Below are 26,831 nucleotides of genomic sequence, written 5' to 3'. Positions count from 1 at the left end.
GCGCTCTCACCTCTCCTCCTGTTCAGTATGTGTCATATCAGTTGAAGCATTCACAGAATCACAGACTTCCTGTTTTATTTTTATTAATTGGCCTGCAGTGTATCAAGAGCAACACAGCTCAGCAGATAAGGGTCAAAGGCGTGGAGACCCAGGTGGCCTCCAGTGAGGAAAAAGGCTTAAAGAGGAACAGATGGAACTTGCAGATCAAGATTTTATATCACAACTAGGGTCAGCTATAGGATTTGGCTTTTATGACCACAGGGCCCTCTCTGATGGCTGAGCACTGCTTTTCCAAAAACCTGCCTAATCTGGTAATAAAAGCTTTATACTAGGAACACTGGAAAAGTGAGATTACAAGGTGCAGTCAAGTGAGGAAGGGGTTGTACTGGGGTAGAAAGAGAGGAGTGCATGGTAAAAGCTGTAAAAGCCTCAAGGAAGTATAAAAAAAGGCAGGAGTCCACTTCTAGTGTATGTGCACAAATGCATGTAGCCTGAGAAACAAGCAGGGGAAAGAAGAGTTCCATGTGGGGTCACACAGCTATGACATTGTTGGTCCAACTGAGGCATGATGGGATAGTTCACACAGCTGGAGTGCTGCAGTGAACAGAGACACACTTCAGGAAGGGCAAGGAGAGGATGTGCTATCTCTGTAAAAGAGCAGCTCAGATGTATGGAACTATTCTATAGGGTGGATGACTTGGCTGGGTGACAGCCTGTGGGTCAGCAGCAGTGGAGGGGCCAGTAAAGAACAGCACCCTCCAAGGGCAAGAACAATCCATTCTGATACTGGGAAGACAATTAAATACATCAAAATTTTGGCTTGGATGAGCTTCCGTGCAAAAAGGCAGCATACATGAGGCAGAAGAAGGGACAGGCTGTAGAGGAGAAATTTAAAAATACTGCCTAGGCCTGTAGGGATGGTGTCAGGAAAGCCAAAGCTCAGCTCCAGTTCAGACTTACAAGGATGTCAAGGTCTATTGTTACATTAGCAATAGAAAGCTGAACAAGGGAAGTGTGGGCCTGTTGCTGAATGGGTGGATGATTTAGTGACAGGAGAAACAGGTGAAGCAGAGTTACTCATTGCTTTCTTTGCTTCAGTCTTTATTGACAAGGTCTCCTATGCCTTTGTGCTTAGAGGCAGGGTTCAACGAGAAGAGCTATCAGCAGTAAATGACGACCTAGTCAGTGACTATCTGCAAGAACTCAGCCCCACCTGAGACCATGGGACAAGACAAGCTATATCTAAAGGCATGAGAGAAATGGCCCATTGCAAGGCTGCTTTTTATTGTATTTTAAAAATCATGTCAGCCAATGCATCAATGTCATGATCTGTGATCCCCAGATGACTGAATGCAAATATTGCACACATCTTCAGAGAGGTCAAAAGAACAATCCAGGGTACTACAGGCCAAGTAAACTCACTTCTGTCCCAGAGAAAATCAAGGAGCAAGTGCTCTGGAAAGAAATTCCTGGGCACAGGAATAAGAAGAAAATGATTGTGACAGTCAGCATGTAGTCACCAATGGGTACACCATGGTGTAAATCATGTCTGACTAACCTCGTCTTCTGTGATAAAACCATTGGATTTGTGGAAAATAGGAAAGTAGTGAATATCACTTACCTCAGCTTTAGAAGGGCATTTGATACTGATATTCTTGTACCAAAGTTAGGACATTAAGGTCTGCATGCTTGGACAGCTACATGGACAAAAAATGGGTTGGATACTGAGGCACAGAGGGTAGTGTTCAATAGGTTGGACTCTACCTGGAGGCCAGTAAAGTGGAGTATTGTAGCAATCTATCTTGCACTGCTTAATGGCCCTTTCTCACAAAGTCTGTGCATGACACCAAATTGTGAGGAGTGGAAGGTGGCAGGGGATGGACCAGCTGACACACTGGAGGACAGGGCTACCCTTAGACAGCCTGGAGGAATGAGCCAATACAAAACCTTAAAAAATTTAACAAGGACTAATGCAAGACCCTGTATCTCAGAAGGAAAAGCTCTTTGCAACAACACAGGCTTGTGAGCCCTGAGAACTCCTGATCCTGAAGCTGCACGTGAACCAACAGTGTGTCTAGCAGCAAAGAGGGACAACAACATCATAGGCTGTGTTAACAGCACAGCCACTAGATCGAAGGAAGTGATTACCCCCTTTATTCAGCACTCATTACACTGCATCCAGAATACTGCATCCAGTTTGGGATTCCCCAGTACAAGAAAGACATTGACAAACTGGAGCAACTTCAGCCTCCACCAAAATGGTAGAGGCTGGAGCACCTGCCTTGTGAGGAGAGGCTGGAGGAGCTGGGCTTGTTCAGTCTGGAGCAAAAATGGCTTCGGGGGAACCTTAACAGCAGCTCCCCAGTGCCTACAGGGAGGTCACTGAGCAGAGAGAGCCAGGCTCTTTTGTTATATGTCAGGAGGATAGGAGACCACAGGCACAACTTGAAACAAGAACTTGCAACTGGATACTCAAGTGCTGGCACAGGGTGTCCACAGAGTCTGTGCAGTCTCCACCTCTGGGAGCTCCCAAGACTGGATGAAACCCTGAGCAGCTTGGTCTGGCCTCGGAGCTGACCCTGCTGTGAAGACCTTAAATAGCATGTGGTCATAGAACCTGAGAACCAGCTAACTGGCAATAATGGGTAAAATGGCAAAACGTAGACCTTGGCTGAATTAGGGAAAGGTCTGGCTTTTATCAGCTCCAGTAGGAATCTCAAAAAAAATTACTGTTGAGGCACTAGAGAGAAACTGGAATGATCAATGCACCAAAAAGATAAATTGGTCATTTAGGCAGACATATACATCTAGTAGACTTTTTAGTGCTATTAACTACCACATAATCAAGAAAGGATCAGGCAGCATTTCCCACTGTACATCAATCAAGAAGTCATGAGCTGCACCACAACAGTAAATGAGCAATGATTGTCTGGCAGTAAGCAAGCTGACACCAGGAAGAATGTTGATTATCCTGATGAACACTCCAGATCTGAGAAGGAAAGTTCTGGATATCCACTAAAAGCTTGTGATAACCTCCCTTTTCTGAGAACCATAGAGACTGAAGAATGTGCATCCTACCTCTCTTTTTATTAGATAATTATCTAACCAAGGAGAAGAAAGATGCAGAAGACAAAGGCAAGCAGTTAGGGTCACAGACTCTTTCATGAAGACTCAGGATATCATACAGACTGAGAAGCATGAACCTGAATTGCTCGTGGGTTTATCCAACCACAAAATGCAGGAAATGTAAGTGGGGTGGCCTGGCTACCATACGAAAGAATGCAATTCAAGTCAAGAGCCATGGAAACAATCTCTTTCCTGAACAGCTTGTAGACAGTTCCCTGGAATGCAATATTGTGTGATATCAATACCATAGAGGGCACACCTGTCTAACCCTCAATGGCTGAGGTTGAGAGGTGGATGAATGATGGAAACCTCTGGCTGCTGACAACCATGAATCATAAACTACAACACTTACACAACTCAACATGCCTGAATTCACTGAAGTACAGGTTTTCTGAAAGACCTCTGAATGAGAGTATGGAAAAACACTCTTCTTTTTCTGAGGAGTATGGAAAACCCTCTTGTTTCTGGACCAAAACCAGAAGAACTTCCAAAAGACAAATGCTTCAGAAGTATTAATTTTCCTGTAAGAAATTAGCACTTTGAAGTCATGATGACTATCAGATGAACAGCTGAAAGGACAGGAGAACATGCCCATTGCATGAGAGCAACATGGAGAGACTAGAAAGTATTCAACTCTCTTTAAAAAATGGCCTAGAAACATTTTTTCTCTAGTATGAGAAGAAAGGAGGCTCTGAGAAAACCAGCAGCCTTGTTGAGTAGCTTAAACTGTATCTGGTGGCAGGAGTGTGCCAATCAGCATTTAGTCAGCCTGTTTCCTTGTGTTACCTACAATATTTGTTGCTAGAACACACCCTGGTATGTTCTGGCCTTCTCCAACACAAAAAGGGAGGTCAGCTGGTCATACAGGTATATTGCTGCTCTAATTGTATGGAAATTTAGTATTTTCATCAATTTTCTTGACAACCAGAAGCCTGCAATTGCCTAGTAGGCTCCAAAACATCACTGGCAGGAAGTGAGATTCAGGAAGAGAAGCATTACTGTGGGATGTGGGACAAGCCATGATACAATTCTATTTCTTCACTGAGGGAATAAGCAGAGATCATTCACCTCCATAAACACTCTGGAAGGTACTACTGGTTATCAGGGTTTGCTGACCATGCTCTATCACTAGCATAAGTGCTTGGCTGTTAAATCTTAACAGCTGGGCTCACAGACTTTGGCACTTAAAGCAGACCCAGATGAACCTACAGGGGATATGGTAGCCACCTCAGCAAACTTGGGAACCCAAAGCAATTCTGGATGAGACTCATGCACCAACAATACAACAATAATGTTTACATTTCACCTTGCTCATGCAAGCTTTTTCTTCTAACAGTGAGGAGTCTGAGCAAAAAGTCTGCCCCCAGATGTAGAAGCAGAAATGACTGAGGCTGAAGAGTGCAGAACTATGTGAACTTGGGTACATGTTGCTGACTCACAGCTGCTAGCAGCAGCTGTTGCCAGCTGGACAACCACTAAACGAAAAATGGCAATTCAGTCATATATGGCCATTCAGGCAAATCCACGTGAGCAATTGGTGATAGAAGGAATGGTAAACAGAGCAGTCCCAGTTACCAGTTATTCTGGTACTTAGCTGATACAGGTCTATGTCACCTAGACCAGAGCCAAATAGTTTGGGTTTGGTACTTTTTCAAAAGTCCTGGTGAACCTCTCAACCATCTGGTAAGCTTGTCTAGTGAGTAGTTTTGATTCTGGTACAGTCAGGAGAAGATAGAAGACTGTGTGCCAAATATTTTTTTCATGAGCCTCAGCCTGAAGAGGTAACATCCGTATCTTGGGCTGAATGCTTGGATGTGGCTGATCCATCTACCTGGTGAGTATGAACTCCTAGCTGGAAATCACCTTCAGAGCTCACTCAGCCAGCTGTCTTGGAGATCCACCTCCTGCTGCCAGCTCACCTACAGCTTGAATGAATCAGAACAATTTCTGGGTGGGTGTAGCTGACCAATGCAAAAGAGATGCCAAATGCAGGCTAGGTAATACAGTCCACTCACTGCACGCAACGTATGAATAAAAAGAAGCCTTATGCAAAGTCAGCAAAATAGGAAAACGTAACACACCCCACACACCCCCCCCCCCAGTCTTATGGGTCTAGAGAAGAGCAGCAGTATTAGCATAGTTGATCTCCACATTGTGGCTGAAATGGCAACATGCAGGCATGCATGCTGCATGCCAAGCAGGGGGTGGACATGGCAAAATCTTTCCAGTCTCAAGTGAAAGAAATACACCGACAGTTAGAATATACACATGGTCATACTCAAAGATTAAAAAAATTATTTCAGAATAGCTAACTCAAGACAGCTCTCTCAGTGTGAAATGTCAGTGGAGACCAGTGCAATCTTTAACTTGGTTTCAGTAATCAAGATTAAACCTCAGCTGCCAGCTTCAAAAAGGCACTTGAGCAATGGGCAATATTGCTGGAAAAATCACTTTGCTTTTCAACTACGAACTCAAAATTGGCAAATATTTGACTCTAGGCCTTTAGACTTAGGAGTCCTTTGGTTCAAAGGTCAGGGCCATTGCAAAGGTGGATGAGAAGAGTGCATGGAACATAGAAGACGGAAAACAAATATGACAGAATCCCTTTAATCCTTGCTGATATTGCCCAGGGAGCAGCTTAAGCTGGAAGAATTAGCATCTGTAAACAGCATGAGACACAGGGCAGCACCTGTGAGGTGGAGAAATAGGAAGATGTCAAATGGGGCTGTTAATCAAGATCTCTCCTTGCATCCAGTTGCTGTGCCCATACCGTACCCCACTATCTCCAACTGGATAAAAAGAGTAACTCAAGATGCATCTGGGACAGAGAAAGAAAGGAATCAACTCACAGCAAAGGAATGATGATAGCTTCCTCTTGTCTATGTGGTTTATTGGCTTTCTGTGTAAACCTCTATCTTCTCTGCACACTCACCTCATCAGTGTTTGAAGGAAGGGGCTGTGGGAGAAGGCAGATGTTGCAGCAGGCACCCGAGAACCATGAACACAGAACAGAAATACTTCCAGGCAAAGCAGGAGTTCCCTGAATCCTCCTTCTACCACAATTTTGGAACTGTGGCAGACAGTGGAAGAGGAATGAGTAACAAAATATTCTAAAGGAGTAATCACTACAGAATTATAGAGATGAAAATGGGAATACTCCATCTTCTCTGAAAGTACCAAACCCACTTAGCATTTCTGACTTGTTCAATATAGTTACAGGAACATGTTAGCACAAGCTAGATGAAGGCATTATTTCAAGGCTCTTCAGCTGCCCATATGTGTAGGAAATGCAAGGCTCTTTATACCACCAACAAAAGAATAAGCTGCTGCTTATTTATACCTTCGATGACAGTCGAGGAAGTTTTCAAAATAGCTAATGAACTGTCCCATAAAAACTTATTCAAGTCCCTACCTGAAGGATTTGCACTAGTGTGGTGCAAACATGGGTATCAGTGAAATGCCTCTAGTTGCATCATCAAGATGGAAGAGGGCATTGATGAAGGAAAAAGAACTACGGACAGATATTTAGCTTAGAAACATACATAAAATGCTTCACTGCCCTAAGGTTACTTCAATAAGTGAGGCTCGTAAGCATAAAGGTGATGGGAATAGTTGGAAAAAGGGAGAGAAAATATGACAGTATAAAACGTAGTATGTTCATGCAATATAGCATGTAAGCATCTTTAAGTACCTTTGCTTCCTGTATGCAAAGGCTCATTTTCTCCTCTTCATAAGAAAGACAACAGGCAGGAGGGCTGAAGGATGCAAGCAAGCAAACTTGGTAAACCTGTCTGTCAAGGGCACTACACACAGGGCAAAACAAGGAAGGCACTGAGATATTTATGAGAAAAAAAAAGAGCCAGGAGCAAGCATTACTGGCAAGGACAGGGAACATGCCAAAGACAGACTCACAATACTGAGTATTAAAATTGATGACTTTTAACCGGATGAGTAGCATAAGAAGACGCTGTAATGACTCAAAAAGAACATGCAAGATGGTCAAGCCACTGATGTAATAGCATCAACAATTTGAAAAGATTGGGGTGGGGTTGATTTTAGCAGGTAAAATCTAAAATGAGGCTGCACTTGGTAAGAATAAAGATGAGTATGGAAGAGAACTGAAAAGAAAATGCATATTTCAGGAACATAATGGGGGAATCTGTCATCGTTAGGTTATGTTCAGAGACAAAAGATGTCCCAACCCCTTTGCTTTGCTGATTGAGGGATTACATTTCCAGACATTACAGCTCCAAGGAAAACCTTCTAAATGTAATCCTATCTTCATCAAGGGTGTGTCTGCACACAGATGCATGCTCTTAGTTGGGGTGTGAATTCACATGATGCCTGCCTGAATTCACTTAGACTGTAGTTGCATGAATACTTTCAACTACCCTAACACAGTGGTAGTACCAAAAAAGTTTTATTCTTACTGTCTTTCTGCTACCATCTCAACAGCAATGCACAAATATTTGTGCAGGACTGTCGTGAGATGCAGGACTGTTGTGAGCTAGATCAAGGAATTAAACTGGGCTAAAATAAAGCACTTCTTTTGTTACATCAGTTTAATATCTGGGATGAAATCCTCAGTCTGAGCCACTTAGTGACCATACACATTATTTCATTAGCACAAGGGAGAAGAATGCACCAAGATGTGTTCTTCAGGACACATCTATAATGACTTCAGCAATAAAGCATAAAAAACTCTTATGCAAAGTCACATGCTCCTTTCAGAAGATGGAGGGAACCACTTTACACCTACAAGTCTAGAGAAGGAAACTGGTGCACAGCAGTCAGTATGCTGAAAAATTCCCACCTTTGCTTATTGCACACGAAGTTTTTCATACAGAAAAGCCCTGCAGCTGCATAGAGGAAAACTGCAGTTCTAGAAACACTACAAACTACCTTCTTCAGCCTACTGGGAGGTGAACTGAATGTGTGTAAACATACGAAGTAACTGTTAAGTTCATGAGAAAAGAGGGGTTTGCATGATTATGTACAACTGTGATATTTCATCTCAGAGGTACCCTCTTACAAGTATGCCTGAATTAAGGTGAGGTTTTATTATCATTTATTACTTATTAGATGTTGTTTGGAGAGAAACAGAGGCAGTCTTCCTTTTCTTAGATTTTATTACCTTAATTTAGAGCTTCTCCCACCTTCTGCTTACCAGCTTGTGGTACAAAAGCTCCTGAACTGGGTTAAAGCTTGCTTTGCTCTCTGTATGAGAGCATTAAAGCAGCAGCCATAGCAATGAAAATAATCTCTGCTTTTGAACCAGCCAGCATGCCTCTTTACAGTAATGTTAAAAAACATTCTTGGTTATGTTTTGCCTCGCTAGACAAGGTGAGAAAGCGTTTAGGTTAGATATAAGGAAGAAGTTCTTTACTGTGAGGGTGGTGAGGCAGTGAAACAGGCTGCCCAAAGAAGTGATAAAAGCTCCATTCCTGGCAGTGTTCAAGGCCAGGTTGGACAGAGCCTTGGATAACATGGTTTAGTGTGCGGTGTCCCTGCCATGGCAGGGGGCTTGGAACTAGATCAGCTTAAGGTCCTTTCCAACCTTAACTATTCTATGATTCTATGATTCCCACTTTCAGTAAAATAAACATAATTTTGAACATGAAGATGCATTTCTAGTTTATCAGATGTTTGAACTTACTATCTCCTCCTATTGAGCTCTTCTGGTAGTAGAAGCAGTTTAGAAGAATGTTAAATTCCAATTATAGCTCACTAAATAACCCACTAATAAGGTAACTGATCTAAGTCAATTGTGAAATACATATGAAGAACTTTTGCTGCAAATATGTAAAACACAGTAAATGATATCCTAGCCTCTGGCTCTGCAGGTTATTTTTTGCAAAAGCTTAAAAGTTGCTGACAGTTCAAGAACCAGGACATTCAGCAGATATAATCTTATTGAGGCTGGATCATTTTCAGTATATTCACAGATAGCCAGGTACATATACAGGAGGGACACTGTATCTGCTAACATAACCCCATGATAAGTAAACAGGTAAAATGACTCTAGTGAAGTCTGATGATATTCCTTGTAAAAGACTTAACAGCATTTGTTGTGATGCTGACATGTGAAATAATGACTCAAATGCAGAACTTACTGAAACCAACCATCAACATTATAATATTATGCCATGTGGACGTGCTTTTTTCCCCCTCAAAGCAGTTTCCTTCCTGTCTGTTGCAATTCAGTTCTCAAACTGCTGCTGCTGCTGCTTCTGCTGCTTTTAGTGACTTGACGTTGTCATTTTATTCCATGTTCAAGGCTGTTGGCTCACAGCCATATATCCAAAACTCCTAATATTCATGCATGGATTAACTGGTAATCTGAAGTGGCCTATTTCAATAAGACCATTTATGAATATGAAGGAAAGGACATAAGAACTAACATGGGGGAAACCTGGCATTAGCACAGGAAGTTCATGGGAGGATCTTGACTGTATGCATTCCATTTGGAAGGAAGTAACACTGATCTCAGAAAATCACTGGAATAACATTCTTTATTCAAAACCAAACAAAAATATCACATCACTCATTTAAAAAAAAAAAAAGACAAAAAAAAAGACTTTCCATCTTCCAGTATCTCCCACAAATATCACTATTTGACTCTCACATGCTTCCTACATCCCTGCCATCCCTTCTCACTCATTAACAGAGTTTAAATTGTATAATTAATATTTTATGGCTGTAATGCCGCTGTGAAGCTGATGAAGCTGCTACACTGGCTAACAGTGAGGGCTGTCATAAAATCGTTTAAGTTGGAAATGACCTTTAAGATCATGGAGTCCAACTGCTAACCCAGCACTGCCAAGTCTACCACTAAACCATGTCCCCAAGTGGTATCTACACGTCTTTAAAATATCTCCAGGGATGGTGACTCACCCACTTCCCTGAGAAGCCGGTTGCAATGCTTGACAGCCCTTTTAGTGAAGAATTTTTTCCTAATATCCAATCTCAAACCCCCCTGGCACAACTTGAGTCCATTTCCTCTTGTCCTATCACTTGTCACTTGGGAGAAGAGACCAACACCCACCTTGCTACAACCTCCTTTCAGGTAGTTGTAGAGAGTGATATGGTCTCCCCTGAGCCTCCATTTCTCCAGGCTGAACAACTCCAGTTCCCTCAGCTGCTCTTCATAAGGCTTGCATTCTAGACCCTTCGCTAGCTTTGTGGCCCTTCTTTGGACAAGCTCTGGCACCTCCATGTCTTGCAGTGACCAAAGTGCAGGTCCCAGCACTGAGCCTTATTGAACCTCATACAATTGGCCTTGGCCCATTGATTCCAGCCTATCCAGATCCCTCTGTAGAGCCTTCCTACCCCTTAAGCAGATCAACATTCTTGCCCAACTTGGTGTCATCTGCAAACTCACTGAGGGTGCACTCAATCCCCTCACCCACATCATTGATAAAGACATTAAACAGAATTGGCCCTAATACTGAGCCCTGTGGAACACCACTTGTGACCAGCTGCCAACTGGGTTTAACTCCGTTCACCCATTCTTTGGGCACAGCCATCCAGCCACTTTTTTACCCAGAAAAGAGTACACCAATCCAACCCATAAGCAGCCATTTTCTCTAGGAGAATGCTGTAGGAAATGATGTCAAAGGCTTTACTAAAGTCTAGGTAGACACATCCACAGCCTTTCCTTCATCCACTAAGGGGACCACCTTGTCACAGAAGGAGATTAGGTTAGTCAAGCAAATCCTGGGCAACCAAGAGGAGGTCCACAGTATTTCACATTATGTGAAGCAATACAGGGCAACCAAACAGAAGCTGGTGCTGGTGTGGAACTGTGAACATAAGCCATCATGTGTCCTGACATCAGCAGTTTTGATTTAAACTGTTTCTGATGAAAGCAATAGCCTGAGTCAGCCTGCCAGCACACAAACAGGAGCAGCTCTAGACAGAGACAACGCATCTGCAAGACTGGGAGTGAAGCAATGCATCTCATGATCCACGTTACTGAACAAGCCAACAAGGTGCTTTTGTGTAAATAGCCCAGTCCACAAATGTACTACGTTATTTTAACTGAGAATATTATATAATGTTAAAATAACTCAACAGGTATATTCTGGTTTTGTATTTTGCCCCCACAAGACTACTTTTCCATTTTCAGTCTCTTGGATTACATTTCATAGTTTTTTATTCCTCTGATCTTAATACTAAAATTCCTAACAGAAGGAAGCATTAAATCTAGAAGCTGGATAATCTCTGCCATGAATAACCAATGTGTCAGTTGCATGTGTTACCTAAACCTGGTTTGAGATGGGAAATTTCACAAATGTTTTTATAACAATGACTGTTTCCTGATGGGAGGAAAGAAGCTAAGGTGGATAATGATAGAACATAGAATGCCAAAGGGCACTCCAAGAAGACCATCAAAGCCAACCCAGATGACTTAGACAATTCCATTTATCTCAGGTGAACACTATTTTAGAATTAAGGAATCTAAAACATGGATTAAAAGTGTTCACAGGTATGACTTGATCTCCAAAACTTTTGTTGTTGTTGTTGTTATGAAAAAAGCATTTTATTTTGGTTTTATGTTTTAGTAGAGGTAGTTCAGCAAATTTCTCTGACAGAAGACCCTGTGCATGGACAGTTCCCACAGAGGATGACATGGAAGCTTAGGGGAATGGTGGGGGCAGGACTGGACAACCATGGCCCAAAAGATTCCAGGCAGATTGCTGTACTTAGGGCTATTGCTATATGTATTTGTTACGTTCTATGTAAAAAAATGCATATGGTTTATAGTGAGTAAGTTTCAAAAAATAAAATAAAATCACTAGAGAGGACTGGAAACTTCCAGATGTTAATAGATAAGAAGAGGGAAACTTTTAGGAAAGTGCCTCTATCTAGAAGGTAGATATTGTTTACTTAACAGTGAACAAAAGCAAGCACTTTGTGACATCTAATTTACTGATACACAACCAAACTGACAAGCTGAAACACTGTTGTGGTTTAAACCCAACTGGCAACTAAGTACTATGGTGGAGGATCCACAATTTCACATTCATGTCAAAACTGCTTTGCTAGTCTTAAGAGACATAAGTTTCTGCCTAGTAACTACAAACAGGTAGACAGAAAACAGATACTTTATGATTCTGTTTTTTTATTTTACTATAGTATTAACAGGCATTGCACCAGTGCCTAAAATATCCAGTAACAGAGCAGGGGCCTACCATATCAGTGACCATACAAAACCTAAATAAAGACACAGCCCATAATATAAACAGCTAAAAATACATTTAGTTGATCTTCACTTCTTGAAGTCTTCATGCTTTGTTAGATTAATTGTCCAAAACTCTGAAATCCTGATCTGTAATTTGTATTTAATTTTATGCAATTCCCTTTTTATTTAGCTGAGATTCATGTATACTATTCCAGGAACATCTACAAATCTGTCTGAATTATGCAAGACAGACATTGAACTGTTACTTGACTGCTTTGTCAAGTCAACTTTGTATGCACAATACTTCGTGAATAGAAGCAATTTCACTTTACTCAGGACCTAAGCCAGCTTAAAGCAAGCCACCTCCAGTGAGATTTACAGTGAGCCTTTGCTATAAAGAGTGGGATGAAGAAAAACAGAAAACAGGTGGTCATCTACAGAAAGTGAGTTTCTGTTGACAATAAATTATCAGATTTTTTCCAATACTTTATTTTCCTGACAGTCAGACAGACACAAACTATAGACACAGAAATGTTTGCAAAGCACCGGGACAAATCTTGGAAAACATGAAATACACCACTAGTGTTTCAGTGATTTGTCATATTCCATCTGATAACTTACAATAGGATAGTCAATATCCATTCCTCTTGACCTCAAGTTTTAAGTAAGTTTTATTTTTCTTATCATTACAGTAAAGAGAGAAACTAGTCATAGCTGCAGGAATCTTAACATAGTTTGTTTTATAACACTTCTGGAGCCTCTCTTCACATTCATATAAACTACCTACCTTCTGCATTAAGATGCATGGTTTCCAGAGGTCCAATAAATGCATATCGCATTCCCAATCCATCTGACATCACAAGGTCTAGATCAGCAGGAGATATTACTCCTTCCTAAGCAGCAAAAGTAGAACAGGAAGGAAGATTTGTGAATGTTTGGTTTTACTGCAAAACTGCCCACTTTTTGTGACTTAAGAAGTCATAAAAATTGAAGCTAGAAATAGCATTTAGCTTGCAAACAGAAACACAACTGTTTGCCAGAAATGTACCTCTATTATGCAAGCCTTCCTATGGTTCAGTACACTTATTTTCATACCCAAGATTGCTTTCATTCAAAACCTAAATATACTTTGATATATTCTGACAGTATCTTATTTTTAAATTTATAAATTAATGCACATTTTCATACAATCTGTACTATTTGTACACCCTAGTTTGCCTGATACTTATTACTTACAGTAATTCATGTACTAAAACTATACTGGGCTGTTTATGTTACCCAAGATACTTTTTTTCCCCAGAAACTGAGAATCAGAGAACACAGAGCAAATGTGACACTCTTAATAGCACATGACCAGAAAAGTTAACATAAAAATCCAAGTACTACACCTACCCCTTTAAATATGGGTGTTTTGGCTAAATCTCATTCCACCCTTCGTATTCTCTTAGTGCTGGATTTTTGGGCAGAGTCACAACTGGTGGAACGGGGGTGCAGCAGTGGATACTTACTCCTGAGGCCACCTGCAAGAGGCCAACACGTGGACCAAACATGCAAGCAATGCAGCTGCCACTCCCTTCCACAAAACTCACTGAACATTCAACCTACCCAGCCCCAACCTGCCCAGGTTCTTGAGTTCATTGCCAGCTTCACATCTCAGAGCTGGCAGGATGGGGAGCATGCAAAATGAAGCATTTCTCCTGTTAGAAGCTGAGCGCTGTTGTTCCATCCACATGGTAGCACTTAGAAGAAAGCCAACGCCCCCATCAGGTTAGGGCAAGCACACAAAGGCTTGTAAAAAAATGGGTTAGAGTTCATTAGTTACAGTTCATTACCTTAAGAGATTTACTTGAGCAGAACATTATTTCTTATACAATTTTTTCTTTTACCTACTAGAAAGATATGAATTAACTAAGCCCTTTTCTAACCATGCTCAGTAGATATAGCTTGGTTTCTAGAACTTCTCATTCCCAGAAACAAAAAACCTCCAAACATTTCCTTCTGGTTAAATAGGTGGAAGAGATGCTAAACTGCTTCTAATTTGTCTTCTCACCCTACTCTGAAGTGCTCTCCTCAGTCAGTGCCTCTTTCTTCACAAGCCTCTTTGAGCTGCAGAATACAAGTATGTCTACTCATCTGCTTCACCAGAGACATCCTTTTCTGTTGAGTTTTCCTCTCACAGGGCCCTGTCTGAATGCTCCTTCATCTCACAGTGATCAGCTAGAGTTACAGGCATGCAGGACAGCTCTCCTGACCTCTTGTAGGCATTGGCATCTGAGCTAGACATCTAGACTCTCTTTATAATCACCAGGGAGAAAAAAGAAATCAGCATCCTAAAGCAGGCATCTAGAGTAGGTAAGATGAGTTGTGTCCTAAGAGGGCCTAATTCTCCTCACAGACTGAAAAATGAGTAAGGAGCTTGGATGTCAATGTCTACACTGTAGAAAGCCCATCTTAAATGAGCTGAATCCCACTCACAGTGTCTTCTGTATTCATCAACTACATCATCTACTGTCACTTTAAAAGAAAGTTAAGCCAAGGACCAACATAACTTCTACAGCTGGCCACAGACATGAAGTTTCATCATTTGAGGTTTAAATAGAGCCTTTTATAAGTCTCTGCCTCAAGCCCTGATCTGTTAGTAGGCATTGCTCCCATTAAAAATAAGCCTGGCTGAAACCTTTTTGCAGGTGTTTTTTGAACACTATCTTAAAAAGGAAATAATAACGTAATTAAGATCTACACACCGTATATGGAACAAATAGCTCTGGTTACAATTTAGACGTAAAAAGTCAGCAATAAGGAATCATTTTCTTCAACTTAAAGTTAAGGCATAGACATGGTAAAGTAACTCATCTAGAGGCAGACAGAAAGGTCTGCATGAAGACAGGACTAAACAAAAACCTCAGACAGCATTCAGATTACAGACCAGCATCAGTGTAACTAAACATAGGCATCATGCATTCTGTGAAAGTTTTTTCCCCTGACATAGCAACACAACTACTCTGAACATCAGCAAAGTCAACAAAAGTGCTCTTCTGTTGGGAGTGCTCCATCCAGACAATGAGTTGTGCTGGTAAAGCTGTGCTTGATGAGTGATTTTTCTTTTCTCTCCCTGGTTGACATGCATTTGCAGACAAAAGACTAACCACAAGTTCCAGACAAGCATTTGAACCACAGCAGCAGTTAAAAACTGTAAACATAATGTTAAAGAGTTAACAGCATCTTGAAACACTTCAGAATCATTGCAAATTGGTTTTCAAATTAAAAACTGATTTACTTCTTTTGGTATAATACTCCTCAGATTCAGTACTGACATCTGAAGACCAGGTGCCCTCAGAATCATGATATGAATGCTTTACTCTTGGTCATTTGACTACAGCTATAATTTTATGGTTACAGCTGCTACAAGGCATAAATTGCTGCTACCAGAAGGAAAACATGACAGATCCCTCCATTTGAGGGATGTATTACTCTAAACACCTGAACTCAGCTTCTCCTGGTCACATAAAACCTCTTAAACAAAAGCCTTTTAATTTTTCTCTTCAGAAGTTAAAAACATAAATGCAAAACAAGTTAGACTATCCTCCCCTAGGGAACAACCCTACTCCCACTTAGGTTAAAGAGATCGTAAGTTGGTGGAATGATTCAGCAGGGTGGTGCAAGGTCAATCAAGGTGTCTTCTTCCACAAGGATCTGTGCTTATGCTAATAAGTAAACAAGAGTTACAACCCAGTTTCATTAAACCTCGAGGTGAAAAGCTTCCCAAGGGCATTTTTCATTCTCTTTATCCTGGGTATCCCTTCTTGTAAGCCTTTCTCTCGAGTACTTGTTAGAAGGAAGAGGAAGCGTGTTATGAGTTCACCAGAAGCTTCACAGCTATGGAATGAAAATCTTTTTTTTTTAAATAAATTCCACCAAAATCCTCGGTGACCCCAATGGTCAGTCAAACTTCAAGATCTAGGCTAGATCAGAATCTTCCACGCTCCTTATGATACCATTTATATACCACAATCTCATTTTCCTGGAGATTTTAATCTCCTGTAATGCCACAGTATTGTCCTAATACTCTTTCAGTATTTTCTAGTACTTCTCACTACACAAGGGACCCTTTTATCTTTTCCAAAGACCTACGGTGGTTCTGAAGTCTCCATCTTTAGGCTTCGACGCAACCTGCTTGGTTTTAATCAACAGTCTTCACATCTTCTGTGAGTCACACCCAGCTTGCAACTTCTGTCACAGACTTGATTTGCAATCATATTAAATGTGACATGGCCCAAAAACAATCTTACCTTTTGTCATACTACCAATTCATCATCATGTTCTCCTACTCACTCCAGTCTATAGAGTTATTTTGGACTCCACTCCCTCCTGGACCACATCCTTTTGTCTCCAAATTTGCCACTGCATCCTTTGTATCTCCCAAATCCAGTAATATTTTTCTGATTGTCACTAATAATATGCATTCTCTCTCAGCAGCACTTGTTACACCCTTCTTTTCACTATCACTTCAATCAAATCCCTTCCATCCACGCCTTTTTCCACTCCTGTCATTTTGAGCGTATGACTTTTCTCCTATATCCTTCTACAGGCTGCTTCTCTTTCCATTTCATCATGTTTGAGAAACCTGTTGTCCTACAGACTTCACACTTCCCTACTTTGCTGGCCCCTTAATCTTACTTCTTTCATGGCAACCCCAGTTACTTCACCCTGTAAGAAACACTTGGTATCAACATTATTTTTCTCCCTGGCCCTTTAAATTTCATTTTATTATATCCCCCTTTCATAGGGCACTGTAACTAGACGTTTAACCTGCTACCTTATCTTTGATCTCTTGGAAAGATCCTCTGGATAACACTGTAATAGAATTATTAATAATAAGGAATTTGGAATTCAAAAAGTCTTGCCAGCATTTAAGGACTGCCAAGGTAGTCACCTGAGAAGGGAGAGGTACATAAATTAGGGACTGAAGCCAGTGCACCTGATTGCCATGAAACAAAATAAAATGGACACACAGCGAAACCATGACTGTTTATTTTCCAAAAGATTATAAAAAATCAGGGCTGCCCATTCTTCTTGTCTTTTGCAATGACTAAACCTAAAAGAAAATCCACTTTTAAAGAAAAAAAAACACTAAAATAGTATCAAAAACTTACAGAGAGGAAAATAGAGAATCTTAAGACACTTATATGTGTCCATCATCTGATCCACCACACAAAGTAGTTTTAACAGATTCTTAAAAAGCAGTTGAAACTCCTAAATTAGACCAGGGCAGAAAAACTGTCATGTTCACCTTGCTGTTTCTGCTGCTGTGTTTTATGGCCTCCTTGCAAATTCCAGGTGACATTTAGAAAACCATTTCACAAAGATTCCACTCAGTAATCCACAGTAAACGGACAGTGCTAGATATTCAGAGTAAGGTTTGAGAATTCTGATCTAAAGCATTAGTGAAACTGTTTGGTTGTTATTTTCTGGATGAAGTTCACCAAAGCTTTACATCCAGAACAAGACAAAATCAAGATACTTAACACTCTTTTGTAACATAATCCCAACCTACTATAAAATGGATTGATACTGTTAAATGTAAAAAAGTAATAACAATTCAGCAGTGCACAGGATACTTCCCAGGCAAATAAAGGCAGTAAGTCTCTAAGGTGTTATGAAAAAGATCCTCAGCATAAGAAAGTAAATAAATGGTAACAGAGAGTAACAGAGAAACCTGTTTGAGATATTTTTCCTATTACTGGCTGCAGATCATTCTAATGGGTCCAAACTCATAATATCGAAGTTTAGAGTTGAGAAGGGAGGAGGTAAGGATCTTCAACCTCAGCATCTCACAGTACATCTTCTACTCACATCATGATTAGCTTTGCAACACTTCTACGACAGACCTAAGAATTAAAAGCATAAATCATACACTATGTGGTCAAAATCCCAGCCTCCCTGTGTTTGCTCCCGGGGACTCCAGCACCTGCGGGAAAAAAAAACTGTATCCCAATACCTGGGGTTTCTTATTGCTACTTTCATCACTTTGCCCTGAATTATTACACTTCTCTCTCCGTTCCAGCATCCATGCCCACATGCAATTTGAGCACCATGTGGAGTCTCAGCCTGAATGCAACCTGCTGGGAGGGCATTACCTCAGATTTCTGGTTGTGTTACAGCCTCTCTTATTCTTACGTCCACATGGCAGAGGCTCCATGCATCATCCAGCAAGCAGCTGTACCTACCACATTGCTTTCTATACCACCCCATGTTCATGCTTGTTATCAGAGCCCTTCTCCCACCGTATGACCCCTGTCCCATGCCTCACCCATCACACATCCCAACAGCAGTGCTAAAGAGAGAGACTGGTAGGTTGTCAGTTGCCTAGAGCTAAATTTGGGAACTGAAACGTATCCTGCAAGCTCAGTCCATTTGTGATGAAGTTTTCCAGGTAAATGTTAGTACAGCTGTACCTGCATGTCTGTCCCACCACCAATACCTTTTTTAACAGTACATTAATACTACTACTGGAGAAGCGTCCACTATTTTCTTGAATTAACCGTCCATGCAAAGATGTCTGAACCTGGATTTTGATATGAGTATACATGCACATGTAAGATCACTCCCCTGCCATTACCATAAACACTTTGATACAAAGATGAGAACTTTCAAGCTTGCATTTTAGCGAAGTCCTCAAAAAAACACATAGTTGTTTACATAAAGGGGATGATTTAAGATCACTTCAAGTCGCTTCAAATATTTAGAGACTGCTGCTATGGTTCTCTCCTGGTTAACAGAATTTATATCTGGAATATTTACGTCTTTGCTATGTGGCAAAGAACTGATGCACTTCAGTGCAAATATAACAGCCTTCCTGCAACACAACAGATTTTTTTCTCAAGCACTCACCATGTTAAAATTAAAGAAACCCTGTAACAGAAGCAGGAGCACTGATCAGTTTATGACATCAAACTTCAGGCAAAGATACTTGTTCAGAGCTCTACAACCACTAAAAAAACAGCTAAACTAGAAATTACACTTTATTGTTCTGCCTCATTGTACTTTTACAAGAGTCAAAAGAAATACACAATTATTACCATAAAAATACCCCAGTGTTCATAAGTAATCTTGTAAGTGTTATGTTCTGCATCCATGCTGACTTGAATAATACGCACAATTTACATACCTAACAACAAAAGGATTAACAGTGTGGCTGTCTTGGATAATAATACTTTATTAATATGTCTCTCCTGCTAGTATTAGCAGTTCATATCCCCTCTCCATGGCTTCTCAGCCTAAGGAAAATGTTTGTTACCAGAAGAAGCAATGTGAGTAAAACCTGATTTTTAGGAGCCTCTCAAAGACAGATGGGGAGGCTGATATTTTCAAAAATAAGACCTGAAAACTGACTTAGAAATCAGAAGTAGCATTTTTATCAACTTTGAAAGTGGAAAACACCAAAAGAAAATGAGTTGCAATAAAAATTATTAAGTTGGCAGCACAACAGTAGAAACACAGAAACTGCCTCACGTCTACAGCAATTCTCCTCCCATCAAAGGCAGCGTGTAGCCCGAAGTCACACAGCTGAAACTGTACACCTTTGATAGCTGCTATTTGTCCAGACGTTCAGAATTGAAATAAAACCATCAAAGTTGTTACAGTTTAAATGTGTATTTGCCTAAATGCAGTAAAATTATAAAAAAACAGAACAACCTGGAAACTTTGATGAAGCACAATGAAAGCAACTTTCATTATCTGTCAGTGCTTCAAGCACTATTTTATTAATATTCACATACCACCACCCATACAAAAACATCCACATAGGTTCATACTAAAGCTTCACCTCAAATCGATACCTCTTTTCCAACAGTAGCCCATGAAGTGTTTTTACACTCTATCCATAACCAAAGTATTTTTACACTCCTTCCATAACTGAAGACCAAACACAGAGCAATACTTCACTGGTATATACTGCCTCAGCCCCAGCAGTCCAGTCTTTGAGACCTGGACAGCTAGAGGTCACTTCCACATGGTGGTCTTCTGACATGAATGTGTCTAAATGTTCCCTGAACCTGTTCATATTTTTAGCATCTATTGTTTCTGTAACAGCAACTTCCACAATTCAGTTCAGAGACATGAAAGAATCCTACTAGATTTCTGAACCATTATTTCCCTGGATACCTGTGCTGACTAAAGATGTCGTATTAACATGCCTACATATTATCAGACCTACTGGTCCACAGTTTCCCAATTACTCTTTGAACAATTTTAAAAGAACTAAGGTATAAAAGCTAACTTCCATTTCTGCAGTATTATACTAGTTGGTGTGTAAAAACAGTGCTTAATTCAGTCTTTCATCAACTTCATATTTGTTTGGGGATTTTCAGAAAAGTTCAATTTCTCCTCCACCATTATCCTTCTGCCATTACTAATTTACTTTTTCCTCCTCCAAAAACCTTGTTCTTAGCATGACTTATTCTACTTCTTTGACAGATCACTTCCTTTCAAGGAAAGGTTACAGTGTGGGAACCTCCTTAATAGTGAACGCTGCAGTTCAGACAGCTTTTTCCTCATGAACTTACCTTCCTTGTTCACATTATTACTATCAAAAAAATCTTTTTTTCTTTTTTTTTCATCAGTGCTATTACTGTTTCAAAAGTAATCTGGAGGTTACTATCCTTTCTATCTTGTGTCTACAGCATTCTGAAGGGGTTTTTCTATTGTTTACTTAAGAATTCGTATTAACTTTTTCAATAACAATTTTTTTTTATTATTATTTAAAGAAACATGTCCAGTAGATGTTCAGCTCCTGCCTAACAACACTGGTTTACTTACTGAGAGCAGCCCTGAGGAGAAACACTTAAGAGTGTTGGCTGCTGACAAGCTCAACATAAGCCGGCAGTGTGTGCCTGCAGCCCAGAAATCCAACCTTATGCTGAGTTGCAACAGAAGAAGCGTGACCAGTAGGTCAAGGGAGCCGATTCTTCCCCTCTATTCCACTCTGGTGAGGCTCCACTTAGAGTACTGTGTTCATCTCTGGGCCCCAAGACAAGAGGGACATGGACCTGTTGGGGGGAGTCCAGAGAAGGCTATGAAGATGACCAGAGGGCTGGAGACCATAAAGACAGACTGAGAAAGCTGGTCTTGTTCAGCCTGGAGAAGAGAAGGCTCTGGAGAGAGCTTAGAGAAGCTTTCGGTACCTAAAGGGGGTCTACAAGAAAGCTGGAGAGGGACTTTTTCCTCAGTGGAATACAGTGATAGGACAGGGGAGCTTTAAATGGCTTTAAGATGGAAGAGCAGATTTAGATTAGATATTGGGAAAAAATTATTTACTGTGAGGGTGATGAGACACTGGAGCCAGCTGCCCAGAGGAGCTGCGGCTGCCTCATTCCTGGAAGTGTTCAAGGTCAGGCTGGATGGGGCTTTTAGCAACCTCATCCAGTTGAAGGTGCCTCTGCCTATGGCAGGGGCTTGGAACTAGATGATGCTTTTAAGTTCTTTCCAACCCACACTACTCTATGATTCTACAGTTATTATTTACCACCTCCTTTATATTGTTGCATTGTGTTGCTACTGGAAGCTAACAGGCAAGCGAAATCTGTTCAGCAACTATGTTCAGATACTGCTTTGAAAATAAAAGTTGCTTTTTTTATCGTATGTTAGTAGTACCTTAGTTTTAAGATCTTTACCAATACTTGTGTGCCTGGCTGTTCAAACAGCTTGAAAAATGAAAACACTCTCTGTGACAAAAAAAAGTAAGCCCCACTCAAGCCCAGTTGAATCTCTTCTCGGCAGAATAGCAACTGACTCATAATTCAGCTCTTCCTGATGAAAGATCAGACTCTGCAGCACAGAACAGGTAACTGGGGGAAAAGCTAAAGGGGCACACACAAATAATTCTCAGCTAGGGTAGGAGGAGAAATCTATCTTCACTGCAAGTATCAAACAGCTGTTGAACTTCTAAGTGCAACTACCGAAAGGCTAAAGAAAAAATCATTTTAAAACATTATTTTCATAATGACTGTAGAATAGGCCATGAACATTCACAGACTAACAGGATATGATGAGACAACCTAGAAAAAAGAAAAATCAGTATTTTGATTTATGTGCTTTTAACATTTTTCTTTGATTGTTCTGAAAACGACAGTATTCTGAGAAGAAAGCTGGATAAAAGATAGTTATTATAGCACTCTGGTTTTGTCAGTCACTGCTATTTGTAATGGATATCACTTCTTCCTGGTTTTAATTTGCATGTTAATATATATTTTGTGTTCATAAGGGACAGTTTAACAAAGATGACACAAACTTATAGGAATTATATAATCTCACTTGTCACAACTATAACACTGGCAGTGTATGTCTGTAGAAATGGGAAAAAAAATATACATACACCCACAAGTCTCCAGGCTTCACTTATCACTGCATACTGGAGCCGATTCAGAGCAAACCCTTCAATTTCTCTGTTCAGTTTGACAGGAGATTGACCAATCTTCTTCATCAGGGCATATGTTCTCTCTGTAGTAGAAGGATCTGTTTCTGGATGAGGAACAATTTCAACCAACGGCACATAATAAGGTGGATTTACCTCAAGAAAAATCACAAAAGAAGAATGTCAACTATCAAGAAATTAACAGAAAGCTAATAAAAAGCACTTTTATAGCTTGCTACTAGCATGGGTATTTTCCATTGAACACAGCCTTATCTTCAGACCCTGAAAGACTTCACCAATCCAATAAAAGCTGGTGTAGTAATTCAAATTAATAATAATAAAAAAATATCTTGCATTAAATCTAACTCTGTTTAACCCCAGGAAAGTTCATGGAGCTACACTAAAGATGACAGCACTCTAACAGTGTTAGAAGATTTTATATGTGAGTTAAGACAACTCATGTTTTTTCATGTTGTTTCAGGCTGTTTGTTGTTTTAAGACATATGGTCACCACCTATCTTTCCAAATGAAGCAAGGCATTTCCTCTCAGATATTCAGAAACTTTAGAATAAAGTTATTGCTGCTAAACACCACGTGTAAGATGCAATACTTAATAGATAAGCTGTTACTAGCCCAAGCCTGTAAATATATGCTAAACAGTAACTGATATTGCATAAAACCCCCATACTTTGAAAAAATTACAGGTTATCTTCAAACACTGTACTACTTTTATTCCCTAAATGTAATTTCTCATCAAGTCAAGACCTTTGTGTAACGTATTTTTGAAGCAATAAACAAAAAATTCTAAAGAATATACCAGAAACAGCTAAGAGTTCTCAGTTCATAGTGTTTTGGGCAGTAACACTGCCTGCATGGTCTTTGCAAAAGCAGCAGTACTTCAGCCATATTTTTAAGGTGTTAAACTCAGGTCTTGGTCTAGTTTCCATGCAATAAAAGGAGCTAACATATCATAAATCGCTACCATAAATAACCCTGACATTTAAAGGATGGTAATTAAGTACGGATTCATTCACCATGCTTCCATACAGTTAACTGCTCTTAACTGTGCTCATGTAAATGCAAGTACAGGATTTAGTCACAGCAACGAGGAAGCAGTCTTTTCTCTCTGGTGTTCTTTCATTTCAGTACTTACATGGTTCCCTTTACTGTAAGGTCTGACCAGTGCATAACCCAATGTAGGTTACATTTGCTCTAACTACTGATGTAACATACTTCATTCTCTTTAAAGTGCCTTGTGTTCCAACATAACCTTTCTCACATCAGACTCTCGGACAGTGCCACCACCAAATCTGAGAATGGCATGATGGACATCGCTGCAGGTGTGGTGCCAGGCAATTTAGCAAGATCCAAAACACTGCAAGCACCAAGACATTCTCGTAAGCCTTTTCTAACCCTTAAGTATATCACAGGTTCCAAACAGGACCGGGACAAGTTAATTGCTGAGAGACACTGAGGCTATTATAAATTTCTTCCAAGATTAGCGTTGACAGTGATCTTATTGAAATATTCTATTTCACAAACTTGGCACAGGGAATATATGGGTGTGTTGTTGAACACACGGAGGAGACTCTGGAAGACAATCTTTTAGGAGTGAGGTAACAGATGTTGGTAAAAACTAGGAGTGGTAAAATGTGGGTGAAATTGGGGATGCAGGAAGGTCTCTAAAAATGAGAAGCTCTTCTTCAGGGAGCAGAAGAGCTTACCTTACTTAGAGTAACAAAATGAAAGCTAAGAAAGGATATGACAAAGTAAATACAGAGAAAGAATTAAGCCACACAAAAGCTGACAATAAACATAAAATTATTTAGTTGACTGTTAGTAGGACTGGAACAAAAATTAGGAGACACAAACAACTTTGAGCAGAAGTAGCACAGTTAAAAAGAAATAATCTAACAGATACAGCTTAATACATTTTTAAGGTGATTTGATTAAATGGTTTCCTGTACAGCAAGGGACTTCCCTCAGTGACACACAGTCTCATCCAGCTCCATATTGCTAGTTGTGTGACCTAGCAGGCACACACTGTACATGAAAAACAAACCTCTCTGCAGAAGGCCTCTACACTGCCTGAAAGTGCCTGAAGAGAACAGCTGTACCTACAAGTAGACTGTGCATTTCTATCTGACAGCTATGCTATGGGTTTCATTTATTTTTTCTAATTTCTGAACTTACTGCTATGTTAAGCAAAGAGATGAGTTCCTTCTGCCTTTTGATCATTTCATTTAATCTCTCCTCAACATGCTTACCTGTGCTACAGGTTTTACAACTTTAGCTTTTAATTTTTCTGGTACATAAAATTCCACGCTTCTTGTTTTTAGGGTCTTCCAGAGCTGCTTGCTTCCTACAGCCACTACTCTCCTACTGTAATGTTCAAGATGTTAGTAAGGCCATGGTTACACCAAAAAACACCAAAAACCACCAAAAACCACCAAAAAACCACCAAAAAACACCAAAAGCCAACAATTACTACAAAGCAAGCATGCTTCCTGACATAACAGATGCAGAAAGGCCCCTGAAAGAGTACACTGCCCTTTGAGTGAAGCTAAGATTACTAAGAAAATAGTCTCAGCTGGATTGCAAAGTAATTTCAGAACAATTACACATTTTAATGCACTCTGACTATGCTTCAGAAAAATACATATATCCTTACAACAGCAACCTAGAAAATGTTTACACAGGGACTCGCTACCTTTCCAGATCCAACACAACCTGGTTTCAGAAGCAGCTCCTACAAAGACCGCAGCTCAAAGTAAACCGGTACAGACCAACTTGGGAAAACAGTAAGAAAGAGTAAGAAACTCAAAGACTGACAGTCAGAGAGTAGGCGGAAGCCCAGGAATGGGTTAAAAAAAAATCATAGCTATAGTTACTTAATACAGAAATCTCTAAGAGACATTATCTCTTCTCTCACACTACAGAAAGTTACAACCCTGGAAATAACGAGATAAGGAGCTACTGAATTTTAGACTGGAAAAAGGCTAAACCTAAGCACAGGTGCATACTTTCACGTTTGATTTTTTATTATTATTTTTATTAAAATGAGTTGACAACTAATTATACAGAAAGCAACCATCCTTTTGTTCCTTTTGCTTCCCAGTCACCCCAAGGCACATAGGTGGTAGTGGAGAGGTGTCAGAAAGGGACTGACCAAATGCTTTGACACTGCAGTGTTAGGCTACAGGTAGCTGTAGAGACATTACAGTAAAGTAGCACTGTAGTTTTATATTCACACTGCCACTCTTCAGCATGGCACTGGAACTGACATTTACTTTACACCCTGAAGGATGCCCTGGACATACAACATGTAGTTACCATATTGCAGACAGCAGAGCAGTACCTTTCTTCAGATACTGCCAGCCTTCATAACAACAGTTCTCTTAAGTGATCTGTCAAACAACAGACTAACATTAGGCTAAAAAATTCATTAGCTATTGAGTAGTGGAAAACAGAAACAGTAAGAATCCCAGTGACCAAGACAAAACGCTTTTCCATATGGAGAAGACACCTGATAAAACTGCTGTCTGGCAGACCCATGTAGACCTCTACAAAGGCTCACAAGTGCCCTTCAGCATTTTGAGGTTCTGCTGCCACCTCCAGTCATGCCAATTTTGCATCAGTGCCCTGGCCAAGCTGGTCACAAAGCATGCAAATTCAGCTCCAAGTACAATTTGCTCCATTTCATCCACTTGCTTTTCCTCTTCTGGTATACTGCTTTTGCATTGGAAGTCTGAAGAAACCAGAGTCAAAAGCTTCCATCTTCTGTTGACATTACCTAACAAGCACATTCAGTTCACTGTCTGGGCCCTCACTGTTCCCTAACAGCAGTTGAAAAAGGATACCAGAAAAGACTAATGATGCCACAAGAATAAAGAATTTATAGGTTTGCTTCAAAACACAGAATTCCTAAATTTTGGGAGCCAGTTAATGGAGTAACACACAATAATATGATCACAACAGCTTACACAGAACTTATCTTGAGCCAACAATATGAATCATGCATACACCCTCTCAATTTAGAAAATGCTGCTGCTCAATGAATGACCAAACTAAAGCTCCTCTGAAAAGTCAAGTGTCTGAAAACAAATGATG

The 26,831-nt window shown here is 40.3% G+C and overlaps 1 protein-coding gene across 5 annotated transcripts in view; it reads right to left on the bottom strand.

The window, feature by feature from the left end:
• Positions 1-26,831, bottom strand: part of CRYL1 (crystallin lambda 1) — a 61,945-nt gene that overhangs the window by 4,561 nt on the left and 30,553 nt on the right. For 4 of the 5 annotated variants that reach the window (XM_062615233.1, XM_062615232.1, XM_062615231.1 and 1 more), the window contains 2 exons: positions 22,683-22,877; positions 13,098-13,203 (listed from right to left, as the gene is read on the bottom strand). In XM_062615233.1, coding sequence (XP_062471217.1) covers positions 13,098-13,203; positions 22,683-22,877 — 301 coding nt within the window. Of the gene's footprint in view, positions 1-6,047; positions 6,083-13,097; positions 13,204-22,682; positions 22,878-26,831 lie in introns of those variants that run through there. The other variant, XM_062615234.1, reaches the window with a different exon arrangement.

The sequence above is a fragment of the Pezoporus occidentalis genome, unplaced genomic scaffold (genome assembly GCF_034315485.1).
Source record: "Pezoporus occidentalis ecotype Australia unplaced genomic scaffold, CSIRO_AGI_Poc_V1 ctg18, whole genome shotgun sequence".
In the NCBI taxonomy this organism is placed as follows: domain Eukaryota; kingdom Metazoa; phylum Chordata; class Aves; order Psittaciformes; family Psittacidae; genus Pezoporus; species Pezoporus occidentalis.
Note: the sequence above shows the minus strand (reverse complement) of the source record. Positions and strands in the feature narration are given on the sequence as shown.